This window comes from Equus przewalskii, chromosome 9, assembly GCF_037783145.1.
Source record: "Equus przewalskii isolate Varuska chromosome 9, EquPr2, whole genome shotgun sequence".
NCBI classification, from domain to species: domain Eukaryota; kingdom Metazoa; phylum Chordata; class Mammalia; order Perissodactyla; family Equidae; genus Equus; species Equus przewalskii.
In genome coordinates this window covers 64,331,239-64,355,029 of record NC_091839.1, presented here as the reverse complement: position 1 = coordinate 64,355,029, position 23,791 = coordinate 64,331,239, and the positions used below count along the sequence as shown (strand labels likewise).

General features: G+C 38.7%; 1 protein-coding gene across 4 annotated transcripts in view; it reads right to left on the bottom strand.

Annotated features, from left to right (window-relative positions):
- Positions 1–23,791, bottom strand: part of NT5DC1 (5'-nucleotidase domain containing 1) — a 126,336-nt gene that overhangs the window by 24,155 nt on the left and 78,390 nt on the right. For all 4 annotated transcript variants that reach the window (XM_070556862.1, XM_070556860.1, XM_070556861.1 and 1 more), the window contains 2 exons: positions 2,413–2,587; positions 491–588 (listed from right to left, as the gene is read on the bottom strand). In XM_070556862.1, coding sequence (XP_070412963.1) covers positions 491–588; positions 2,413–2,587 — 273 coding nt within the window. The remainder of the gene's footprint in view (positions 1–490; positions 589–2,412; positions 2,588–23,791) is intronic.

Sequence of the window (23,791 nt, the reverse complement as noted above, 5' to 3'; positions counted from 1 at the left end):
CCTCTCTAGCTTCATGCCCTCTCTCCCCACGACTGTGTGCCAGAATCACAGGCCTCTTCCCTGTCACTGGAACTCCCCAAACTACTCTCCCACTGGGCCTTTGCATTTGTTTGTCACTGCCCGGGACATTTTTCCTCTGCTCTTATTACTCATCCCTCAGGTCCCACCTGCAAGTTACCTTACCCGACTTTTTCGCGCAGGCCTTCCCTGGCCAGCCACTCTGAGCTGGCCTACCGGATTACTCCACCTCATCAGGCAATCATTTCCTTCATGACAGGTAACATGACCTGTGACCATCCCATGCATTTACTGATTTGTTTGTGTGTTTGTTTCTGCATCCCCATGAGGCCAAAGACGACTTGGTATTTCTTTTATAGCCCCTGCTGTATCCAACACAGCACTTTGCACATGGCTGTCAGCCAACAGGTATTTATTGAGTAACTGAGTGAACAAATTTTAACTAGAAGGAAGAAACAAAACGTTAACTTACCAAGTGTTCGGAAAGGCCTCTGACTTGGCGAATGGGAAAAGAAACCAGGCTTCAAGGCATTTGTAATCACAATGTCAAAAAGATCTGCAAAATCATTCCTAAAAAACCAACAATATTTTTCATAAATTGATTTTAAGGAATTAGAAAAGGTCCATATAAAATAGCACTTAATCTTCGTCTGTTAGACCACAGCATCATTTCTTATCTTTTGTTAACTTTTACATGCTTTCTATACATTTTAAAGTGGATCACACTGCAAATAGAAGGTGGTCGAGCACTAGTCTTCCTGACAGCACCTCCAGGTATGAACATAAGTGGGGAAAAGCTCATTAACTCATTAACTCTAGGTGCTAAGCTGGCTTTCTCATGATGGTAATACAGGGGGTGAATTCAATAGTTTCTAACAGCTAAAATAGTCACGACCTATGCCTTCAAATTTGGGGCCTGAAATTTGTCTGGGTTTATTAGCATAAAGAATTATTAATAATTTTTTGTTACATAGGTCCAACAGAAAGCTAGCATTGTATCACGTCAGATGACATATTTCAGAGAGTTCAAAACTGAAGGAGACACCTTATTCTGAAAATCAATGTAGTGTTATAATGTGGCAATTGTTAGCTAACAACAATAATTGTTTTTTGGTCTGTATTTAATAACATATTAAGGCTTATTGAGGATGGCAAAGGAAAGACAGTCGTTGTTCCTGAGGGACTCACTGTGGCATTGCAAAGAAAATACGTACCCAACATTCCAGAATACTTTTACAAACCACAAGCTACACTGATGAGCAAGTAAGAGAAGAAAAACTTTGGTTATCTATGCTAATGAAAAAGAAATTAAGACTCGAGTGTCTATTCTGAAGCATGGTTCCACTCCTGGGACAGCAAATGTCTCTACAAGAGGCACCTCCCAAGGTATCCAGGACTTCAGCCTTAATTCACTCCAAGGATCCCAAGCCTATATATTATTATGAAAGCAGAAAATCCACCAATAGACTGTAAGTACACCACAGACTAATGTAAAGTCACATGTGCTGACGAACAGAGAAATCAGGAGGCTACAGAAGTTGACCAGAGGTCAGTTTTGAGGCTAAAATTTGCTTCATACTCACAGCAATTCAGTATTTGCTGAAATGTGAGGAAACACTAGGCGAGATCTAACAGCCCATTTTACAACCTGCCTCTGACCAGGGGTACTCCCCAGTATTGCCCACAAGAATGACATAAGTGAGTATTAACGCCTACTGAAACTTAGAACCACTCTGCCTAATGCTTTCCCTGTATTAGGCTATTTAAACTTCCCCTCACACCCGTGAAGTATCATTGTTCCATTTTAAAGACGATGAAATTGAGACTGAGAGAGGTTACAGAACCTACCCTAAGTCACTGAGTAAGTTGCAAGGCAGGGCTTGAACCCACATCTGTCGGTCTAACTTTAAGTCCATGCATTTACACTGCCTCGATTTTCATGGATGTCAATCCCACCCCTGGCTGTGCTACATGGTTAAGTACATGGCTCCACACTGAAATGGCCACAGACAGATTGTACCCCAAGTATGTATCAGGGAGTGTAATCTACAATTCAGTGTCCTTCAAAAATCATCCAAAGCTGAGAAACCAAATTCATGGAAGATTACCTGAAGGACATGCAGTCAGTCCATCCACCTTCCATAAAATCTAAAGCTCAAACCATCAACCTGCTATGAGCATCCTGGCCCCCTGTGATATAGTTTCACTAAAACACTCTTGGGGGGTGTGTTGTGGTCAGCAGATGTTGAGGGATGTTATGAGAAACAGCCAGTTGTCACTCAGCATTGTTTAAAGTAACGATATGGTCACAGTTGAGCACTCTTGAAAAAACACTGGTCTAATCTGCTAGCAGTATTTTGTAAGACCATGAAGATGGAATAACTCATCACTTACCCAAGGATGTGTTCGCAGAGAAGTCTACAGTAATCGCTGTGAGAACTGGTAATTAACAAAAGAATTTTCCCAGCATTCTTTAGCTGTTGAAGCCACTTTTTTACAGATTCCGGACAACTGTATAAATATCTGCCTGGATCTCTTTTCACTTCTGGAAAATATATTCCACAGTTTTCTGAAAAATAAAAATACCAAGGTGATTTTTCTTTTTAAAATATTTCGACTCAGTGTCTTTTCAAAAAACTTTCTCTCTCTCAAAGCTATAGGTAAAAGGATAAAAACGAGGTTTGAACAATCTAGCAATATCGTCATTACTAACTGCTGCTTAAGAATACTTCCTGTTCTTTACTTACAAACATGATTGAAAATGTCAGTTGAGAATATCTGTTGGCTACTTGACAAGAACTGATAAACTGTTAAAACAGATAATATAATATACAATATAAGTGGCATTTTCAAATCAGAGAAAACCTTACTGTAACTGAAATGTCAATTAATAAATATCCTTTCAATCATTCAACAAATATTTGCTGAATACAGATAACAAACAAATATTCAGATAATGCACCAGAAACACATCTTCGGCATGAAGCAGCCAAGAAGGGAGCCGGGGTCCTCAGAGTCCCAGTAGTGTTGTTTCAAGTGGAACTCAGACTACAAGAGCCTCTCTATTTCAGCCTCTGAGAGGTGCTGAGATGCCAAATGGAAAAACAAGCCAGAAAAAGCCAGAAGGCACTGCAGATGACAGTGAAAGCCGAAGGACTTGAATCACTCAGCTGGGACTGCTGGCTCTGTTCCTTTGGGTCATTACAGTTCAAGGGGTCAGGCTGAGCTCCAAGGCAGACAGCAGCAACATCTCCAGAATTCTTGCTCAAATGCACCACAGTGCTTGACGTGGTGCCTTGAAAGCTGTGAATCTTCAGCAGACAATTGCAGACTTGGTTGAAATGCTACTAGATTCATAAAGCATTTTAGAGATACTGTTCTCTGGGCAAGATAGCACTACTAAGCAGATAAAGAGACCTCCAGTTCTCACCTTATTTAACTGCTGAGAAAAGGACCCACGCACAAACAAAACAAGAGGTGAAAGAGGTTGTGCTGAGTGATCAACTCTGCAACAGAGATGGGCCACACCTCTAACTCTGTACAGAGTCACGCACTTGAAATAACAGAAATGAAAGTTACATTTCAAGAATGTCAGGACAGGAAAGAAGTCTCTAAGCCAAAAACCAAAATGAAACATTTGTCTATTGTCTGCCTGCCCAAATGTACTCTGGATTCCGCCTCTTCTCTGTGGGAGAGTACACTGGTTTTGGCTGAGGTTTTATCTTCCCCTGAAGGTCTGGGTGCTCACGGAGGGCGTGGGAGTCTATCAGTCTAACCTATCTTGCTAATTCCTTCTCCCAGCCAGTGATTGTTTAGGAAGGTGCAGGAGACCCATGCACGGCCACTGAGACATGAGGGGAACTCAGCTGGGGGTCTCTGGAGTTATATAACCTGATAAGAAGGAATCCACATAGGAGGACACATCCCTCTTCTATTCTGGACTTTGCCATGACTGTGTGTTCCATCTGGAATTGCAGCAGCTGTCTTCAATGAACACAAAGCACAGGTCTGACATCACAGGGACGGCCAAGTGGAAGTTTGAAAGGAACCTGGGTCTCTGATTAAGACACTGAATTAAACACCGCTGGAAGGACCACCCAAACTCTGGACTTCTTCTGGCCATGTAAAATAACTCAATTTAATAACAGCTGAAACATTAAGGATATCAATTATTTGCAACCTAGAACATCTCTATTCAGAAAACAATACATTGCAAGAATTAATTATAACCAGACCAAAAAGTAATTTAACAAAAGAAAGAATATGTTACACTTTAAGAATAATGTGCAGACATCAGGGGACCAAGAACTCTTCTTGTATTTTGCCCCATGGGGACATTTGTGTGTAAATCTCTAGGATCTCTCAATATCCCAGAAGCCAAGTAATGGCCCTTAAAAGAATTAACATATCTCTGTTTTTCAGAGAAAAGAGGGTACTAGTAAGATAAGGCTAATTTAAGAAAGAAAAAGTAACACAATTGGTTAGAACAGAATAGTTTGATGAATGACTATCAAAGTAACGTCAGAGGCTGACTCTCTCAGAATTTATTCTATCTGAAGGAGTCATACGTGAAATTAATTTGCCCAGAAAAACAAAGCTGTTGTAGCAATAGAAATTTTGTGGGCTGGATAACAAAGATTTATAGTATACCATGCTGAAAACATTTATATACTTAAGCTTCTGTATCTAGAAACAACTGTTAAGAAAAATGCTGTTTTGTCCTTAGCTATATGTGCTTAGTGCCATCTAGTGATCAAAACATAAACTACCATTCAAAAGCTACTGTTTCATTTCCAAATGAATTTAAAAAAACAAAGCATTAAGATTAAGCGTTAAGATTCTTGCCTATATTCATTTTATTAGTATCCTTTAATAAGCCTAATGCAAAAAGAGTGCAAACATTATATATTAGTTGGCAAAAATTACTCGCCGGGGTACTGATGGGGGTGTCCTTGTTTGGTTCACAAGGCAAACTGAAATCAACAAACTGAAAAGGCAAACCTGTACAAACAGATACCTAATGGTAGATTATGGGTTGCTCTTACTATAAAAGGTCATTGCCTGTTGTCAGGTAAAATATTTTTGTCCCCTTTTAACCTTAAATCATTAAAACAATAGGAGATACAATTACACAAATGCACACTCATCTTTTTTTAAATATATTTTTATTGAGAGATAACTGACACATAATGTTCAAGTTTAAGGTGTATAACATGGTGATTTGCTACATTTATATACTGCAATATGATCACCACTGTAGCGTTAGCTAACACCTCTATTGTGCCACACAATTATTATTTCTTTTTGTGGTGGGAACAATTAAGATCTAGTCTTTTAGCGGTTTTTTAAGTTTATAATATAGTATTGTTGCCTATAATATACACTTATCTTTTTATTGAAATAAATCAAGCTATTGAACCAAAGGAAGAGTTATGTTAAACATAATATACTAAATTATAATTGCCAATTATCTCCCCAAAGAGACTATAAACTCCTAAAGATAAGGAGTAAAACTTTTTGCTTGGCATGGAGCAGGCGTTCAATGAATGAACACCTAGGTCAGTGCAGGGGAAGGGGCAGGGGCAGGGATATTTATATTTACTTATACTCAAACTAATAATATGATTTGTAAGGTATAACCTAACCATGAGTGACAAAAAACTCTCCTATCCAAGTCATCCTATTTAAAGTATCTTCCATTTTTTTACCCCAAATGAAAAAAATGATCATGTTTAATTATATTATGATTCTAGATAGATTAACATTGACTGGACAAGACAGGGAATTTAGACCTAACATGGAAAGAAAGGGATGGTCTTGTTTGTTCTCAACTGAGAGTAGTCTGCGTCTCCACTTTACCTCAAAGGGATTCTACCTCACTGCCACTTTATAGCAACCATTCTCCTGGTTGCCTTTCCACCCCTCTTATATCATTAGATGCTGGTATTTTCTGCATCCAGATGAGATTAAAGGAAATTTTCAAAAAACTTAGTTCTAAAGAATAAAAGTTTATCTCTCCTGTATTACGAGATTGGTTAATACAGAGTCATGGAAATCATAGGAAATTGTTGCAATGGTCTGACATGTATATAAAATAGCCTGCATGCATCAAACATGATTCAGGAATCAGGGACCTCTTGCGGTAAAAAAAAAAAAAAAAAGGTACAACTTCAATATTAAAAATACTTTTTAGTTTAACAGACATTTGTGCCATAGCACTATTTCTATCATCACAGGATAAGTAAGCCTTTTTCTTGTTAACTGTATCTCTATTTGTGTGATCTGTGGCTATTTTCAAAACTGTTGTCCCAGGAAATTAGAGACGCTGCGATGCTAACATCTCCACCATCAGCGCCCACTTACGGTCTGCTGTTGTTTCCACTGCAGAACATAATTTAGGAGAGACTGAAACACTTACAACCTTCACAAGTTATAGAAGAGCATGCTAGTGAACGGCTAAAATGTTCAGCTATGAATTGTTTAAATGTACTTGATGTAAGAGATCATGTAACTAATTTATATGTTATTTTATATATATAAATATATATATATTTTTTGGCCAAGAGATACTGAAATATTTTTTAAGGATGAAAGAGATAATAGATTAAGTATGTTCTAAATTTCTTTTGTCTAATTTTAGAGGGCAAAAGATGATATTGAAATTTAATACTCAGATTTCTTGTTTTTGGTCCCTACGTGGTTTGTTTCTATCTAATATAACTGTATTTATAAGTAAAGAAATCTAGAATATCTACATCGAGTAACATGAAAGTCCATATGCTATATATATATATATATATATATGCTATATATAATCTTGGAAAAGGACAACACATAAGAATTGGGAAATGAAGTAAATGAAGTATATAATGTATTGAAAAATATAATTTATAAAATTTACATTTTAACAGTATTTGACTTCTGTCTCTGTATCTGCGTCTGACCCCCAAAGATCCTGATTTAATTGATCTGGGCTAGGGTGACGACATTGGTATTTTCTAAAGCTCCCCAAGTAATTTTAATCTCCAGCTAGGATTAATAATTATTGCTCCAAGATATAAGAACTAGAACTCTTGCTCTCCGTATATTCTGTCTGCCTCCCTGTATATGGAAGGCTCTCAGAACATCTCAGGGTTCTGAGGGCTGACTGAGTCCAGCTGGGCAGTTCTCACTTGGGTATGTCAGTCAGACGTCACTGGGTCTGGAATCATCTACAGCTTTCTTCACTCACTGTCGGGCACCTGGACTGGGATGGCTGGAACACTGGGGGCTGGTGAAACATCGCTCCATGTAGTTAGCCTGGGCGTCCCCATGGCATGCCAGCCTCAGGGTAGCTGGACCTCTTAAATGACAGTGGGCTTCCCCCCAGGGCAAGTGTTCCAAGACACTAAGGCAAAAGCTGCAGGATTCTGATGACCTAGCCTTAAAAGTCTCACCATGTCACTTCTGCTGCATTTTACTGATTATATGGGGCCACTTCATTTTCAAGAAGACAACAGAAGGGTGTAAATTCTGGGAGGCATAATTCTTTATGGGCTATCTTTTCAGACTAGCTACCAAAAATACCAATATTTTGGTGTGATTTTTGCCAGTATGTTTTCCATTCATATGTAACTATATGGGAATTTTAAGCATACCACATATAGATTTTTACCTGTGTTTTTTGTTCAGCATCATATTTGAGCAATTTCCAAGGGCATTAACCTTTAATTTAAAACATTTTAATGGTTTGAATGTCAAATTTTATAAATGGATTATTTATAATAATCTTTACTTATAATCATAACTGACATACTCTGAGCACTTATTTTTGCCAAACACAATTCTAAGACTTTTACAAGTATTTTTTTTTTTTTGAGGAAGATTAGCCCTGTGCTAACTGCTGCCAATCCTCCTCTTTTTGCTGAGGAAGACTGGCCGTGAGCTAACATCCATGCCCATCTTTCTCTACTTTATATGTGGGACGCCTGCCACAGCACAGCATGCCAAGCGCTGCCATGTCTGCACCTGGGATCTGAACCAGTGAACCCTGGGCCACCAAAGCGGAACATGCGCACTTAACCCCTGTGCCACCGGGCCAGCCCCAAGACTTCTACAACTATTAATGCATTTAATCCTTGTAACAACCTTGTGAAATGGGTCCTGTATTATTCCCATTTGGCAGTTAGGAAACAGATACAGAGAGGCTAAGGAACTTATCCAAAGTCACAGAGCTAGAGGCAGGATTTGAATGTGGCCAGTCTGCTTTCAGAGGCTGTGCAATATTGCCTCTCCAGTGACACAGCATTTGTGTTCCACATGATAACTGCAGGGACACCATAAATCCTGACTTTTTTTTTTGCATATGGCGCACTATTACATAGTATCATAGTTCATTTTGGGGTTGATTGGAGTTCGAGTAAGTGAGAATTTGAAATTTGGACAAAGAAATTAGATTTCTGCAGAGAAAAAAAATATCTATCAATATGCATTCTGTCTAATTATAGTCACAGCATCTAGAACCGGAAGGGGCCTTAGAAATCATCTACTTCAACTCTATCCTATTAAAGACAAATTAGCAGAGAGCACCGATTTTGCTCAAAACTACAGTTAGTAACAAACTTGGAATGGAGTAGTGTGCTCAAGAATCCTGGTCCGGTAAACCTTACATAAGCTCATCACGTACGTGAGGTATATAACCTCTTCAGTGACATGTCTAAATCTGTGTGTTTCAGGTCTAACTTATCTGGCAATGAGTGTCTACTAAAGAAAAATGACGTGTTCAGAAGAAGCAGAAGTCAAATATTTAAACGGTATACCTATTGTCCTCTTTAACTGTTGAAACCACGTGCCTTTCCTCAGAATGTCTATAAGTTCTCTGTAGTCACTGAGCTGATGTTATCTATACTAATCTGGAAACTGAGATCTTATATTGAGATGAAAAAACCAAAATAAATGTCTTACATTAATAAATACTCTCTCCCTTCCTGGAACGCACTGTCCACCCTCTGCTGCCTAGGAGTGTTTGCAGCTCGTCACAAGATTATATCCTCTGTGGAGCGCTCTCACCCCGTCACACAGTCTCTGGACATCAATGACAACATTCATCACACTACTCTACAATAAACACCTGGAATAAATATGTTTTCTGTTTCCTTCTCTTGAGACTGTGAGATCTTTTAGGAAAGGAACTGTCTTTACATTCTTGATGTCAGGCAAACAGCACGGAGGATTAATAATCGTAGAGCTAAGTGTGTGTGAGGGGAGAGCTACCAGACAAGACTTACCAGGTGATCACAAAGACCAGAGAGGTTGGCCAACACAGCCCGCAAGCTAAGAAGGTTTTCACGTCTTAAAATGGTTATGTAAGTATCTACATAGAGCTCTAATCTGCATCATCTGATCCTTTAAGAAAATGTTTGCTGAGTCCTGATATAAACATAGTGTTTCATAATTACAGGACAGTAACAATAAACAACAAATAGTTATAGCTCAATCTTAGAAAGCACTAACAATAATTAATGAAATGGTTAATTTGAAAGACTCTGTTTAAAGGGCTATGTAGAGTAGGGGTTCAAAATTGGCCAACTTCCAAAACTGTCTCCTTGGCTTGATTATTTTTAAGGACAAAAGTCTCTGAAAGAAACTTTGACCTTCCGCCTAAATGGCTAAAAGAATTTTAGAAAGCCTGTCCCTAGGAAGGAGCCATCACCATAGATAACTCTGAGTATGATAGATTGGGAGGGTCCCGGCTAAGCCCATTTTTATCAAAGTTCTCTCTCTCTCATTTTGGCATGTAACTCAGTTTTCATGGGTTTCTCCCATGTATATTATACACATTATTAAAATTTGATTTTCTCCTGTTACTCTGTCTCATGTCAACTTAATTCTTAGGCCAGCCAGAGGGACCTAGAAGGGAGAGGAATTGTCTTCCTCTCCTACAACTGTTTCTCAGCAGAATGAATATTAGAAAATCATTTGAGATAAAACTGATTTCTGAAAGACAATATAAATCCCTTTCCGTATTTTTTCATCACAGTGGAGCCCCAGCATGAGCCACCTGCCTCTGAATTATCCTCTGGCCTGGCTCCTCCAACAGACTGTTTACTGAGACAGAAGAGGGTTCTCTTCACTCTGCCATCTTGTTCAAAGAACTCTAAATCTGCCTTTGCCACTGCCTTTATGATTCTGGTCCACTTTGTTTCTCATCTCTGAATAAAATGTTTTCAGGCTCATCTGGTCTGCTTGTTGACAGAACAGTAGCAGCGGCCACAGCAAGACACTGCAAGGCCAGGGCTGACAGCCAACAGTTGGTGATATTCTCCCTTGCTAATGTCAGAGGAAGTAGAAAGAGCCAAGAAATGCACATGATGACATCATCAGAAGGATCTAAAGAGCTTGTAGCTTGGGATGAATAAAGGGGCTATGGTCTAAACGCAGTCTTACAAATTAGCTGCACACAACACAAGAATGTTTTTCTTGGTACAGCAAATTAAAGACGCCTGCAGGTAAAACCTGGGACAAGTTTCAGCAGCTAGCTTCAAAGGGATGCATTCTAAGTTTTGTCTCAAATAGTTTTAAAATGGATTTGCCAGGCACAAAACCATCTTGCAGGGTTTTGTTTTCACCAGAGGAAGTCAGCTCACTGATTATCCCGACTTGAAACCTCCCACCTCCTTCAGAAGAAAGACGCTGGAAAAAATTAGGAGAACCAAAATGGGATAGTTTGGGGCAAAGCAGGCTCGGAGATGTGGCTTTTTCCTTTTTTAAAAAAGGTATAGCTGAATTCTCTACCTGTGAGGCACACAGAAGTCAGAAACAATAACAGGAACAAAGGAGGCATAAGCTAGACATTAGGGTTTATTTACTATAAATGTCTTAAGGATATCTGCCTCTCACTGAAGACTAGGGTACTCAAGAATTTAACAAACAAAAAACTTGGAACCAGCTTTCCCTGTGTTTCTTCTCACCTGGTTTTTCTTCTGGAGTATGTAGCCTAACAGAACGCCAAGACGGCATTTTAGTATATAAACACTATGCTAAATTCAGCTCCCAAATGATAAATAACTAACATCGATCCAGTATGGGAACCCAGTTTTCATTCTACAATAATCCGTCATGAGATAGAGCAGAGAAAGCCTAGGGACATGGCTGTCCAGTCTTAGTACCTAATAGAGCCTGCAGCCTCTGTAAGGAGTGGGCAGGGTCGCAGGTAGAAAACAGTGGGACCTGGTGGGCAGGGTTCCACGGTGAATGATGCTGTGTCTGGCTGGCTTCCAGGGAAGATTCTACTCTAGGCAGGACTGTTAACCTCTCAGGCTCTCTCTTTCCTTCGCTGGCCTAATTCCTTTCACCTTCACTCTGCCTCCTTCTAAGTTAACTAATACAAGTTTATATATACATATATATATATCTCTTGGGTATTTTTCTGAACTAACAAACATATAGTCATATTAAGATGACAATCAGATGGATTTTTTAAACACTTGAATATGAAAGACCTCTAAAACCAAAAAAACAACTCTGCTGGGTTAATAAGAAAAATCTAAAAAATAAAGTTAAGAACTCACTCAGTCTTTACATATTTACATATATATTTATTATTAAAGTTTGGAAAAAAATGGTATTTTTCTGATTTCTCTCTTTAGGACATATTAACTCTACAAAAAAAACAAAACAAAACTTTTACTTCCATAACTGTAGAATCTACTGAAGTTAACAGGAAATGCAGATAGGGAAATATTTTTTTGCCCACTAGTCCCTATAGCACAGGGTCCACTTCTGGAGCACCTACTTGGGGTCAGGCGCTATCTCTTTTGTCAGAACTGAGGATAGCAAGATGGCACGTGGTTCTTACCTGCAAGAAGGCCTCACTGCTGAGGAAACAACTGTAACTGAAATGCAGTTTGAAGAATGCTGGGCTGGGCACGACCATCAGCCAGGGCTGCTGGGAAGGAAAATGACTACTTGTTCTCAGGCAGGTAAGGGAGGATTCAAGCAAAGGTAAGATGTGGACCGGGCCTTGGTCATGAGAGGTATTTCAGCAGGTTGGGAAAGGGAGGAAGGGCAGCCCAGCCGAGAGAACAGCAGAAGAAAAGGTAGAGAGCATGAACTTCGGGGGAGGTCTGGGGCTGAGGGGCCACGAGAAGCGGGAATGGGAAGTGAAGCTTGTTCTTAGTTACTACACAACGGGACATATCTGTTCCTGCCGCAGTGTTTTTGCTCAGAACGTTTGCTGTTCAGCTCAGCCCACTACCAACTTTAAGCCATTACCCTAAACTAATTTCTTTTCTGCTTTTCTAAATTCCACTCCGTTTTTTAGAAGTCAGCTTAATTCCCAGTTTTTCTAGTTTTCTCTCTCTTTAAATATGCCTAATACTATTCATAGTATACACAGCATAAACACCGTGCATATACTATATGTCGCAGTTCACATACTCCGACTCTTGTTCATGTATTTTTCTATACAGTTCATTAATTGCAAAATACTTTTACCTTCCACTTAAACTTCATAAAAGCAATTTCCTTTGTGACACTATAGTGATTATCATTACAGTGACTAGATTCTGGACACAAAACACATTCAATAAAGGTAATGTAATTAAAACTTCTCTTAAGGAGAGTAAATATACTCACTTGAAATCTGAGTGAGTATATAGTATCATGTGGCTTAATAAACCATTTCGTCTGTAGTCAAACATAAATTTCATTTCTGCTCAATCTAAATCAGGCCTACTTATTGTGAATTTTAATTAAGTGGAATCTCAAGGCTAAAGGTCTCAGGGGCAGTCATGCAAATTTGAACGTTTGTGTGTATTTAGTGTATATCTTCAGTCTTTTAGAATAAAGCACAACAAATCTTCTATAAGCAAAAAACACTTCTAGTTACTAAGGCAGCAACCCTACAAGTTCCAAGAGGACTCGAATAAAACAACATTGTAGAAAATATTGTTGCAAATCATTTATTCGACAAGGGGTTGATCTCCAAAATATATAAGGAAGTCCTACAATTCAACAACAAAAAAAACCCAAACAACCTGATCAACAAATGGGCAGAGGATATGAACAGATATTTTTCCAAAGAAGATAGAGAGATGGCCAAGAGACACATGAAATGATGTTCAACATCACTAATTATTAGGGAAATGTAAATCAAAACTACAATGAGATATCACCTTACACCAGACAGAATGGCTATAATTACCAAGACAAAAAACAACCAATGCTGGAGAGGATGTAGAGAAAAGGGAATGCTCATACACTGTCGGCAGGAATGCAAACTGGTGCAGCCACCATGGAAAACAGAATGCAGATTTCTCAAAAAATTAAAAATAGAAATACCATATGATCCAGCTATCCTACTACTGGGTATTTATCCAACGAACTTGAAATCAATGATCCAAGGAGATTTATGCACCCCTATGTTTACTGCAGCATTATTCACAATAGCCAAGATGTGGAAGCAACCCAAGTGCCCTTCTACAGGTGAATGGATAAAGAAGATGTGGCATACATACACAATGGAATACTACTCAGCCATAAAAAAACCCAAAATCGTCCCATTTGCAACAACATGGATGGACCTTGAGGGTATGACGTTAAGTGAAATAAGCCAGACAGAGAAAGACAAATACTGCATGATTTCACTCATTGTGGAAGATAACAAATACATGGATAAATAGAACAGATTAGTGGTTAGCAGAGGGAAAGAGGGTTGGGAGGTGGATGAAAATGGGATAAAGAGGCACATACATATGGTGATGGATAAAATTTAGACTACTGGGTGTAATGAGCATGATGAAGCGTATTTAGAAACTGATAAATAATAATGTACACCCAAAATTACATGTTATGAACCATTATGATCTCAAAAAAATTATGTAAACAAAAAATATTGTAATAATTAAACTATTTACGGATGGAAAATTATATTCTGTCTTTTGACCTAGGAAAAAATTTGTTAAGAAAGCATATGACATAAGTAATCAGGCTATTTCTTTTTGAAAGGAAAGGAGCTGTCAACATAAATCTAGAGAACCCGAAAGCCTAGAATTACTCAATAACCAAGAAGGAAACATTCAAAATTCAATTTAAACGAGGCAAATATTTTACTCACAGTTTTTGGCAAATGTTAGCAATAAACACTAAACGAGCTATGTGTACTCAATGAAGAAAAATGTGAATGAAAAAGAAATTGCACTAGACCTCATAGATGACCAGTAACAGTTTAATTTATCTGAAAACTATGGCAAAGAAAATGTTTTTCATTCCAGATAAGAACTCTATTTAAAACTTAAAAGGATTTTAATCTAAATGTCTCATGCCAGCAAATTAAAATCATTATAGAGCCGACTATAAGGGAAGAGAGAAAGGAAATTCATGATTTGCAACTGACTTCATTAAATAATGGCTGTTGCTATTGATGTAAAGGAGAGCGGCGATGCCACTCCTACTGAAAAAGCTTCAAAGGATACAGCAGTTCTACGTGCAGCAGACACAGATCCGTAAGCACGTTAGGATACAGTCCTGGGTGCTCCTGGATGGCATGGATCCAAATCAGACAGTCCTAATTCACACACTTTGTTGGCTTATCTGAGAAATGATGATTATAAGAGAACCTACTCCCCATCAGGTTTTGCGTGGATTAAATGCAATAATGTATGTGAAACACTTAGCATGGAGCTTGGCACATGGTAAACACTGTGTTAGTTACCCTGGCTTAACGACAGGCAGTTAATCACTGTGAAATGCTGTGGGCCACACTGCATCATGGAATCGCCCTGCATGGGTCCAAACTGCAAGGTTTCCCTTATTTAAAAGGCACTTACTTTAAAACATATTTAGAAAACACCCAAAAAGTTCTACTGAGGGGAAGGCAGGGCAGCACTTCTGGGGGAAAGCAGGGCTGGATGGCCCAATGCTCCATTATGCATCGTTTCTCACAGAGCACTGAGCAGAGAACCTTGGGGACCACAGCACCCCCATCTCCTCACTGTGCAGAGATGAAAATGAGGCCAGAGAGGAGGACTCGCTTATCATCACACAAAGAGGAGAAAAGCATGACGGAATAAAAATCCTCATCTCCTGATTCATTCTATATTCCTTACTGTGTATTTCTTTAATCTTATTGTTTTATCGCCTTTATTAAAGTATTTTAAAGCCTTTGTGTAAAGATGTGAATGCAATTAGTGAAAATAAACACTTTTTATGTATCCTGCAAATACAAAATCAGAACAAAGATGGAAACACACAAATAGCTGGTTTATTCCTAAAGAAATATGGAGAATCACTGGACAGTTCTTTTCAGTTTACGCCACATCTCCAAGGAATTCCCACTGGGATAGTAAATCCAGCAAGCCCGGACACTGCACAGCTGTGTGGAAGCTGTGGGGCTCCAGAGAGAAAAGCTCCTTACCCAGTACATTTCACCCTGCCAGAGAGCAAGGAAATTATCTTCCCACAGTAAAATGTCATTTTCAAATTATCTTGTAATTACCCAAGTAATACAAGAAGACATTATCCTTTTCCAAATTTGAAACACTGCAGAAAAGTCTGAAGTCTTCTCTAAATACTATTCCCAAATTCTGGTCCCTTCCCATTGTCTATCCCTAATGGTATCATTGTTGTCATTTTGGTGTATATCTTTCCAGATGAGATTTTGTAGATGTACAGACACATATCTGTATTTCACATTTTGCTGTCTATCTTTCCAATAACTTTTTATGGACTTACACATATGCATGTGTAATTTACACTACACATTTTCTAAAATTTGCTTTGTTTACTCAACATGATTTGGAGATCTAGCCATGTACTTACAGATGCGCTCGACTAATAATCGCTGAGCATTTACTACGTGCCATGAATCATTCTGGTTGCTGGAGACATAGGAACAAACAAAAGGAAAGTTCCTGCCCTCAGAGAATTTACATTCTGGAGATGCTTCATTCTATTTAACCAGGGCATATAATTCAGTGTATGAATATACCACAGACGACTATACCAGTCCTTCATTGATGAGTTCTTTGATTATTACAAATTCTGGGATAAACATCAGTGTGTATAATTCCTTGTGAACACGTGAGTATTTCTCTAGGGCTTACACCTACAATGAGACAGCTGAGTCATTGCATATCTCTAACTTTAAAAGATACACTGGGTTTCCCTCCAGAATGGCTGTAACATTTTAGCAGCATGTATGTGTGTACCCTTATCCCACACCCTCATTAGAATACATTATCACTTAATTTTTGCCAATCCGCTAGGTGAAAAATGGGCATCTCGATATTCTACCTTGCATTTCTCTGACTATTAAAGTAGAGCATCTTTTTGTATATTTATTAGTCACCATCTTTCATTCCTTCTATATTTCCACAACATACAAGGTTGGGAATGAAGTGCTCATCAAAAAAAATGTTTGATGAATTCAACTGGGTCAATTGGGGGCTATTTATGTCAAACTACTTTATTATAAAAATTCACAAAACACAGTTTGAGAGCCTTGGCAAATTCCAATATTATTAACTCCTCAAGTATTTCTTACTCTGCCAAAAGCCCTCAGGCTCACAGCAGTGCATTGTTCTCCCCTTACCCAGCTGCTTCACTGCAGGACCCAACTGCAAAGACTATTGCCCAAAGTGAACTGAGTAAAAGGCCAGAGTCCTCGAGGGGTTTTTTGGATGCTCTACGGAAAGTTGGGAGTGGGGACATTGGATGACCACTGTGTGTGTGTATGTGTATGTGTGTGTGTGTGTGTGTGTGTGTGTGTGTGTGTGTGTGTCTATGTGTAGGGATGTCTCTGGCCTAAAACTGTTAAGCTAGATAGTTCCTACAGGCTTTCTCTAAAAGCTAAATTATGACTATCATTACAGACACTGAATGGCTAAAAAACCCACAAAAAACCTGACAGAATCAAGTACTGGTGAGGATATTGAGAATAGAAAGTATCAGGAACTCTCCTACGCTGTACCAGGACTTTGGAAAATTGTTTGGCAGTCTCTACTAAAACTGAACACACACACACACCCTATAATGCAGCAACTCCACTTTTAAGTACAGATCGAAGAGGAACATGTAAATAGGTAGACAGAACACACGTAAGTGACGTTCATGAAGCATTATTTGTAATAGTCTCCAAGTTAAATTAACTCAAATGTCTATCAAACATAGAATGGATAAACTGTGACAGAGCAATATAATGGTATACTATACGTAATGAAAATGAATGAATATGATTACGTTCAACTATCGAATGAATTATAGAAATACAATGTTGAGGACAAGAAGCCAGACATAAGAAAATACATACCATCTAATTTCACTTATATAAAGTTAAAAATCAGACAAAACTAATCTATGGTGTTAGGGAGCACAAGGAGGGCTTCTGGGGGACTGGCAATGCTCTACTGGCTGAAAATATGTTCATATTTAATAATATTTAACAAAAGTAATTATAAAGAACTGACACAATATTTTCATGACCATAAAAACGAATCCAAGAAACTGAGTAGAAACAAGTGCTAAATCAGAAATCAGAGAGTCACATCAAAAGAGAATTCATGTAAAACAACATTATAAGACTTTTCAGTACAGAAAAGCAAGCATTTGGTAATTTAGTTTGTTCAACTTTGCATAAAATAACATTTTAGATTAACTTCACTATTTCCTGTGTCCCAGCATAAGAAGTGTTTTTCTAAAAGCATAATCGGGAGAAAACTGTCTATTAAACTTAATTAAAAAGGATTTGCATTAAAAAGTCAAAAGCCATAGAAGAAGAAAAAGTTTCTTATGAGATAGTACTCCTGATTTTATTTTATTTCTTTTTGCATTTCTGTATGACCCCCAATAACATTAGTTACCTTTATAATTTCCTCACTCCTTGAGATTTTCCAGTCAAGGAACTGTTAGATAATTAAGAACTGTCACTCTTTCTGATTTTTTCCATAGAGCTTGAGTTTATTTGTCCAATTTAAAAACTGTAGTAATGAAAACAGCTGTCATTTGAAAAATATTCTAATGTTTATCTCAATGCATTATGAATTTATAAACTGCAGTCCCCCTTTCTCTAGACTATAATCTCAGAATTCCACTCTTAGCCTAATGGAAATACCATGTGACTAGATTTTTGTCTCTGTAAATATCACTCGATCCTGATTTAAAGTGTCATTGAACTTTGCAGGCATCAAATAACAGATTTGTATCTGTCAAAGAAAAACAGTCCTTTGTTTTCAGAATTAAAGAAATAAACCTCTTGCCAATAATAATTTTCTAAAGGTTCAGACTCTTAAAGGTAGAATCAAAAACATATGGGATCACCCTCTCCTCATTTCCCCAAAAAGAATAAAACTAAACTCAGTTAATTTTATTTTTTAGTGTTGATTTAAGATCTCACTGCTTTAAATTTAAGTGGGTCAAAATTTAGAAGGAACTTTGTTTTGCCAATATTTACATATTCCACATACCCTAAGGAAAAAAGGTGCTCAAAAAATAATTTTTCTCTAAAAGAAGGGCCAAGTGCGCACAAGCAGGGCTGAGAGCTAACACAGAAGAGGAACCTGCTCCATAATGCAGCATCCAGACCCGTGCTGTCTAATATGGTGGCCATTAGCCACATGTGGCTATTTCAGGTTAAATTAACTAAAATTTAAAACTCAGTTGCTGCAACACCCTAGCCACATTCCAAGTGCTCTACAGCCACATGTGGCTAGGGACCACCACAGTGGACAGCACAGAAAGAGAACATTTCATCACTGAGGAAGTTCTATGGGTCAGCGCTTGTCTGGGTTAACTTCAGTCCACGATTCCTAAAATTACCAGCCGTGGCTGCATAAAGCTACAGTGTGGCATTTGGATCGAAATAACAAGCAAACATGATTTGGTCCAGAAATAGAGCATTTTAAATAGTAGAAGTAATTATAATCATGACACCATGCCAAGGCTGCAGTGTGGGCCAGCAGGGGAAACACTGCCCAGAGTCAGGTGGCTCCAGCTGTACACCTGTATTTCAGCTGTGTGTCCTTGTCCTTACTGGTCAGATAGTGGCCCTGTTCCCTTCCCTACTTCGTGGGTGGGATGCATAAGAAATAAGCCTAAATCATGAGAGGGGTTAAGCATATGTTATTATTTTTATGTTAAACAACACTTTTGGTATCATCAGTAAACTTGACTATGGCAAATGCTTGCTTGGTTCATTTAAGTGCTCAGAACTGAAAAGCATTATTGAGGTGATTCGATCAGTGATTGGTCATATTAGGGAAACTTGGTTGTTTAATTTATTATCACTAAGAGATTATAGAATGCTGTTCTCTATAAAATGGAGTGGTTCTGAATTCAGTTTCTATAATGTACTATGTTCAAATACATACTTTTATAGTGCTATGTACCCAAAATGAATAAACAATGCTGTTTACTGAGATAAAGATGATGGAATAACTTTCAATTATACAATTAAGTATCATGGCTAAAGCCAGAAAGGTGAGAGTATCATAAAAGAACTAGGTATCCAGTTAAACTATTTTATCCTGTAATATGTTGTCCCTCCAAGGTTTTACCATTCTCAAGGATCTCCCCATCTTTCATTTCTCTTCTGCACACATCCAGTTACATTACCTGCTGGGCACGTGTGTGCTTCACCCCACAACTGTAAAGGAGTGCTGTCATAGTACCCCTTTGGTTTCTATTTGGTAGAAACCAAATACGGAACCTTCTAGACCTTAGTTAGAAGAAAGCACCTGTGAATTGTAAAGGCAGTTGTACCTCTGACCAGGTAGGGGAAGAAGGGAACACATGTGGATTTTCCCATAAGTGAATGCAAACCTGGTCTGCCACAGGATTTATGCAAACAAGGTGAAGACTGTTATGTGATACCCTTAGGCCTCTTTGGTTGGAAACCTAAACTTATAGCTCCAAGCTAGTAGGAGGAGAGATGAAGTATGACTGATAAGGACACTAAACATGACTGTGAGAACTAAGTTGGGGTTGAAGAGATTTTTAAAACTAAGGAAATCATATACTAGAGCTTGATGATATCCTTCTGGATAAAACAGCCATTACTTATAACAGTGCCTTAACTTTATTTAGCTATGTTTTTTAAATATACATTAAAAAAATTTTTTTTTTTTGTGGTGAGGAAGATTGGCCCTGAGCTAACATCTGTTGCCAATCTTCCTCTTTTTGCTTGAGGAAGATTGCTGCTCAGCTAACATCTGTGCCAATCTTCCTCTATTTTATGTGGGATGCCGCCATGGAGTGATTTGATGAGAGGTGCTAGGTCCATGACTGGGATCCAAACCCACAAACCCCAGGCCACTAAAGCGGAGCACGCGAACTTAACCACCATGCCACCAGGCCGGCCCCTAAATATAAACTTTTAACCTTAGAATAATTTTAGATTTACAGAAAAATTGCAAAGATAGTACAGAGAATTCCCATATACCTCAAGCTCAGTTTCCCTTATTATTAACACCTTATAATATTATGATACATTTGTCACAATTAATGAATCAATATCGATACGTTATTATTAACTAAAGTCCACACTTTCTTCATATTTCCATAGTTTTTACCTAATATCCCTTTTCTATTCCAGAATCCCTTCCAGGTACCATATTACATTTATTGGTCCTATCTCCTTAAGGCTCCTTTTGGTTTTACAGTTTCTCAGACTTTCCTTGTTTTTGATGACCTTGATAGTTTTGTGGAATACTAGTCAGGTATTTTGTAGAATGTCCCTCATCTGGGATTTGTCTGATGTTTGTTACATGGTAAGACTGGGGTTATGGGATTTTAGGAGGAAGAGAATTCTCACCCATCGTATCAAGGGTACATACTACCAACGTGACTTACCACGGTTGATGTTGACCTTGATCACCTGGCTGAGGCAGTACCTGTCAGGTTACTCCACTGCAAAACTACTCTCTTTCCTCTTTCCATAGTCCTCTTTGGAAGGAAGTCACTACACAGCCCACAATTCAGGAATGGGGAGTTATGCTCCATCTCCCTGAGGGTGAAGTATCTGCAAAAATTGTCTGGAATTCTTTTGCATAGGAAAGTAGTCTCTTCTCCCTGTTTATTTATCTGTTCAAACATTTGTTAATATCAATAATGACTCGATATTTATTTTATACTTTGGGTCTTTGGGTTATAATCCAATACTACTTTACTTATTTTGTTCTTAAATTGTCCCAGCTTCAGCCATTGGGAGCTCTATTATTTGATTCCTGTGTCCCTTTGATATACCCAACATTATCTGTTTTTGCTTCTTTTTTTTTGAGCACGTCCCTACTTTCTGGGCTTACAAGATGCTTTGTCTTGTATATTGCCTGCTCTAGTCTAGAGGCAGACATTTCTCCAAAGAGCTCTGGTTCATTTTACTGGAAAATGATTTGGGTGCCAAGATCTGAGTGCCTTTCTGGTTTTCAAAGGTGCTTTCACACACAAAGACTTCTCTCATATCCACAACCTCCCTGACAGATGGGTGCACCAAGGTTCAGAGTAGTTCTTTGCTCAAGATCAAGGTTAATAATGGCAGTGTTGGGTAAAATTCAGTCTTCTGACAATAGTTCAGTGTCCTTTCCACTACCTGGTGTCTTTTGGATGAGGACATAGCATCAAAGACAAGGTTAACAACTTATAGGAAAAAGGAAAAAGGAAACAGCATTTCCAGAAGATAATTCCTTCAGAAGGGAAGACTCAACAGGGATCTGACAGACCTTCCCATCTATCTGGAAGAAACAACTGGAGATTTTGTCTCCTATGGAAAGAGGTCTTCAATTATATCATAGCAGTGGTTCTCAATGGGGAGCAATTGTGTTCCCCCTTCCTCCTCCCAGGGCCTATGGCAATGTCTGGAGACATTTTTGTTGGGGAGGGAGGGTGCTGCCCCTGGTATCTAGTGGATAGAGGCCAAGGATGTTGCCCAACATCCTATAATGCACACAACAGCTCCCACAACAAAGAATTATTCAAGTTCACAATGACAGTAGTGCTCACATTGAAAGACCCTATAGCCAGAGACCAAAGAATTTCATCTAATTTTATGCTGTTTCTACTCATGCCGAATAACTATCCTGTTGGTGGCTATGAAGGACGATCACAGGAAATTCTGTATGATTCTGTGACCTCTTGAGTTAGCCTACTAGAAAAGCCCCCCATTTCAGTTAAGGAATGTAGCTTACAATCAGATAAAAGAGACTTCCCCGGTTCTTACGTATGGGACAAATAGAAGAAGGGGTGCTCTTTAAAATGAGTTGCCTGAGTCAGCAGGGCATGAACAGAACAATAATTTCCCCCAAGGATGAGCGTAGTTACATGTAATCAGCCTGAAAAGGAAAGGCATATCTCCACGTACGCCATCATTTACTGGCCATGCCGTCTGCCATCTTCTGGTTCAGGAACAAGTTGTGCAGAACAGTAAGGTGGCTTGGAAAGTCTGGCAATGAATTGGTGAAGCTTACTAAGCAGATGGCTGTTACCCAGAAAGAGTTGTTCACTGCTCAGTGACCTCAATTTGGTGAGGAAGTAAGTGACTGAAATCCTGTTTACTGATGTAGTCAGTGACCACCCAGCAGTTTGACAGAAGAAGGAACTCTTTTGTTTACCAGGATCTCTCTTGGAAGCTTTAGAAAAAGCTTGCTCGCTCTTGGTACTAACAAGTCGACGACGGATATTTCCCAAGCAAAGCTAAGTGTGCCCTGGGGTCATAAACTGCCAGTGACCTCTATGAAAAAATGCAGAGATCTTACAGCGTCAGTATGATTTGGGGTGATTCTATTGGGGCAGCTCCGGATGACACAGACATGTGTATGTAAAAACACTCAAAACACTATACTGTCTAGTACAAGGCAACTGCTTGTCAATGGTAGCTACGATAAAGAATAAATGCTTATTCAGTGTTTTCTGAGTGTCAGGCCCTGTGTGAAGAGCTTTACATACTATCTCATTGAATCCTCATATCTAGCCTATGAGATAAGTACTGTGATCAGGTTTATTTTCATACGTGGAATTTAAAAATAATTGTGTCAACTGGCCAAAGCTAAATAACTGGAAAGTAGTAGGGCTGATATTTGAATCTCTAATATTTTACCTTCAAAACTGGGTAACTTTATCACTGTATTATATTGTCTTTTATCCCCATCACAGCCACTAAAATTATTAGTAACCATTACACTTAGCTGTTTGTTCTTAAGACTGGGTTGGCAGAGGTAAGAGGTGGTGGACGTTAAGAATGTTGAGAGTTATTCTACCCAGTATTTTCCAAGAACTCAATTCTGGTTAGCTTTTCAAATCAGACAAGATGGTAAGTAGAGAGCTAGAAGGAAGTCAAAGCATTTTTGTGGCCTTTTAAAAAGTTCAGTTATAAATCTTATATGGACTCCAGTAAGTGGAGTGGTGTCTACAAACCATGGTTTAGGACAAACTTGACATCTACATCATTAACCAGGCAAAGCAGACCAGTGCCCAGATGCCCCTGAAGGTTCATGCCAATTCAGGCCCTAGATAGGAAATACAAGACAAGAGAGGTGAGGAGGACAACATGCAGAAAATGGAGAAAGGAGGCAGGGGTGGACAGGACACCAGAAGATGCCCTGTCCTACAGGAAGTAGAAGGGACTTGTTTCCTACAACCCCCTGGCTCTGAGGCTGTGGCTCCAACAAATACAGACGGCTATGAGAGAGTGAGGACCCCCGAGAGACAAGGTCTGCCTTTCAGAAATGAAAGGAAAAAGAGCCGATCAGGTGATACTAGACAGAACTCTGGGAAAAATACAGCTACACCATTTGAGGATACCTCCAAC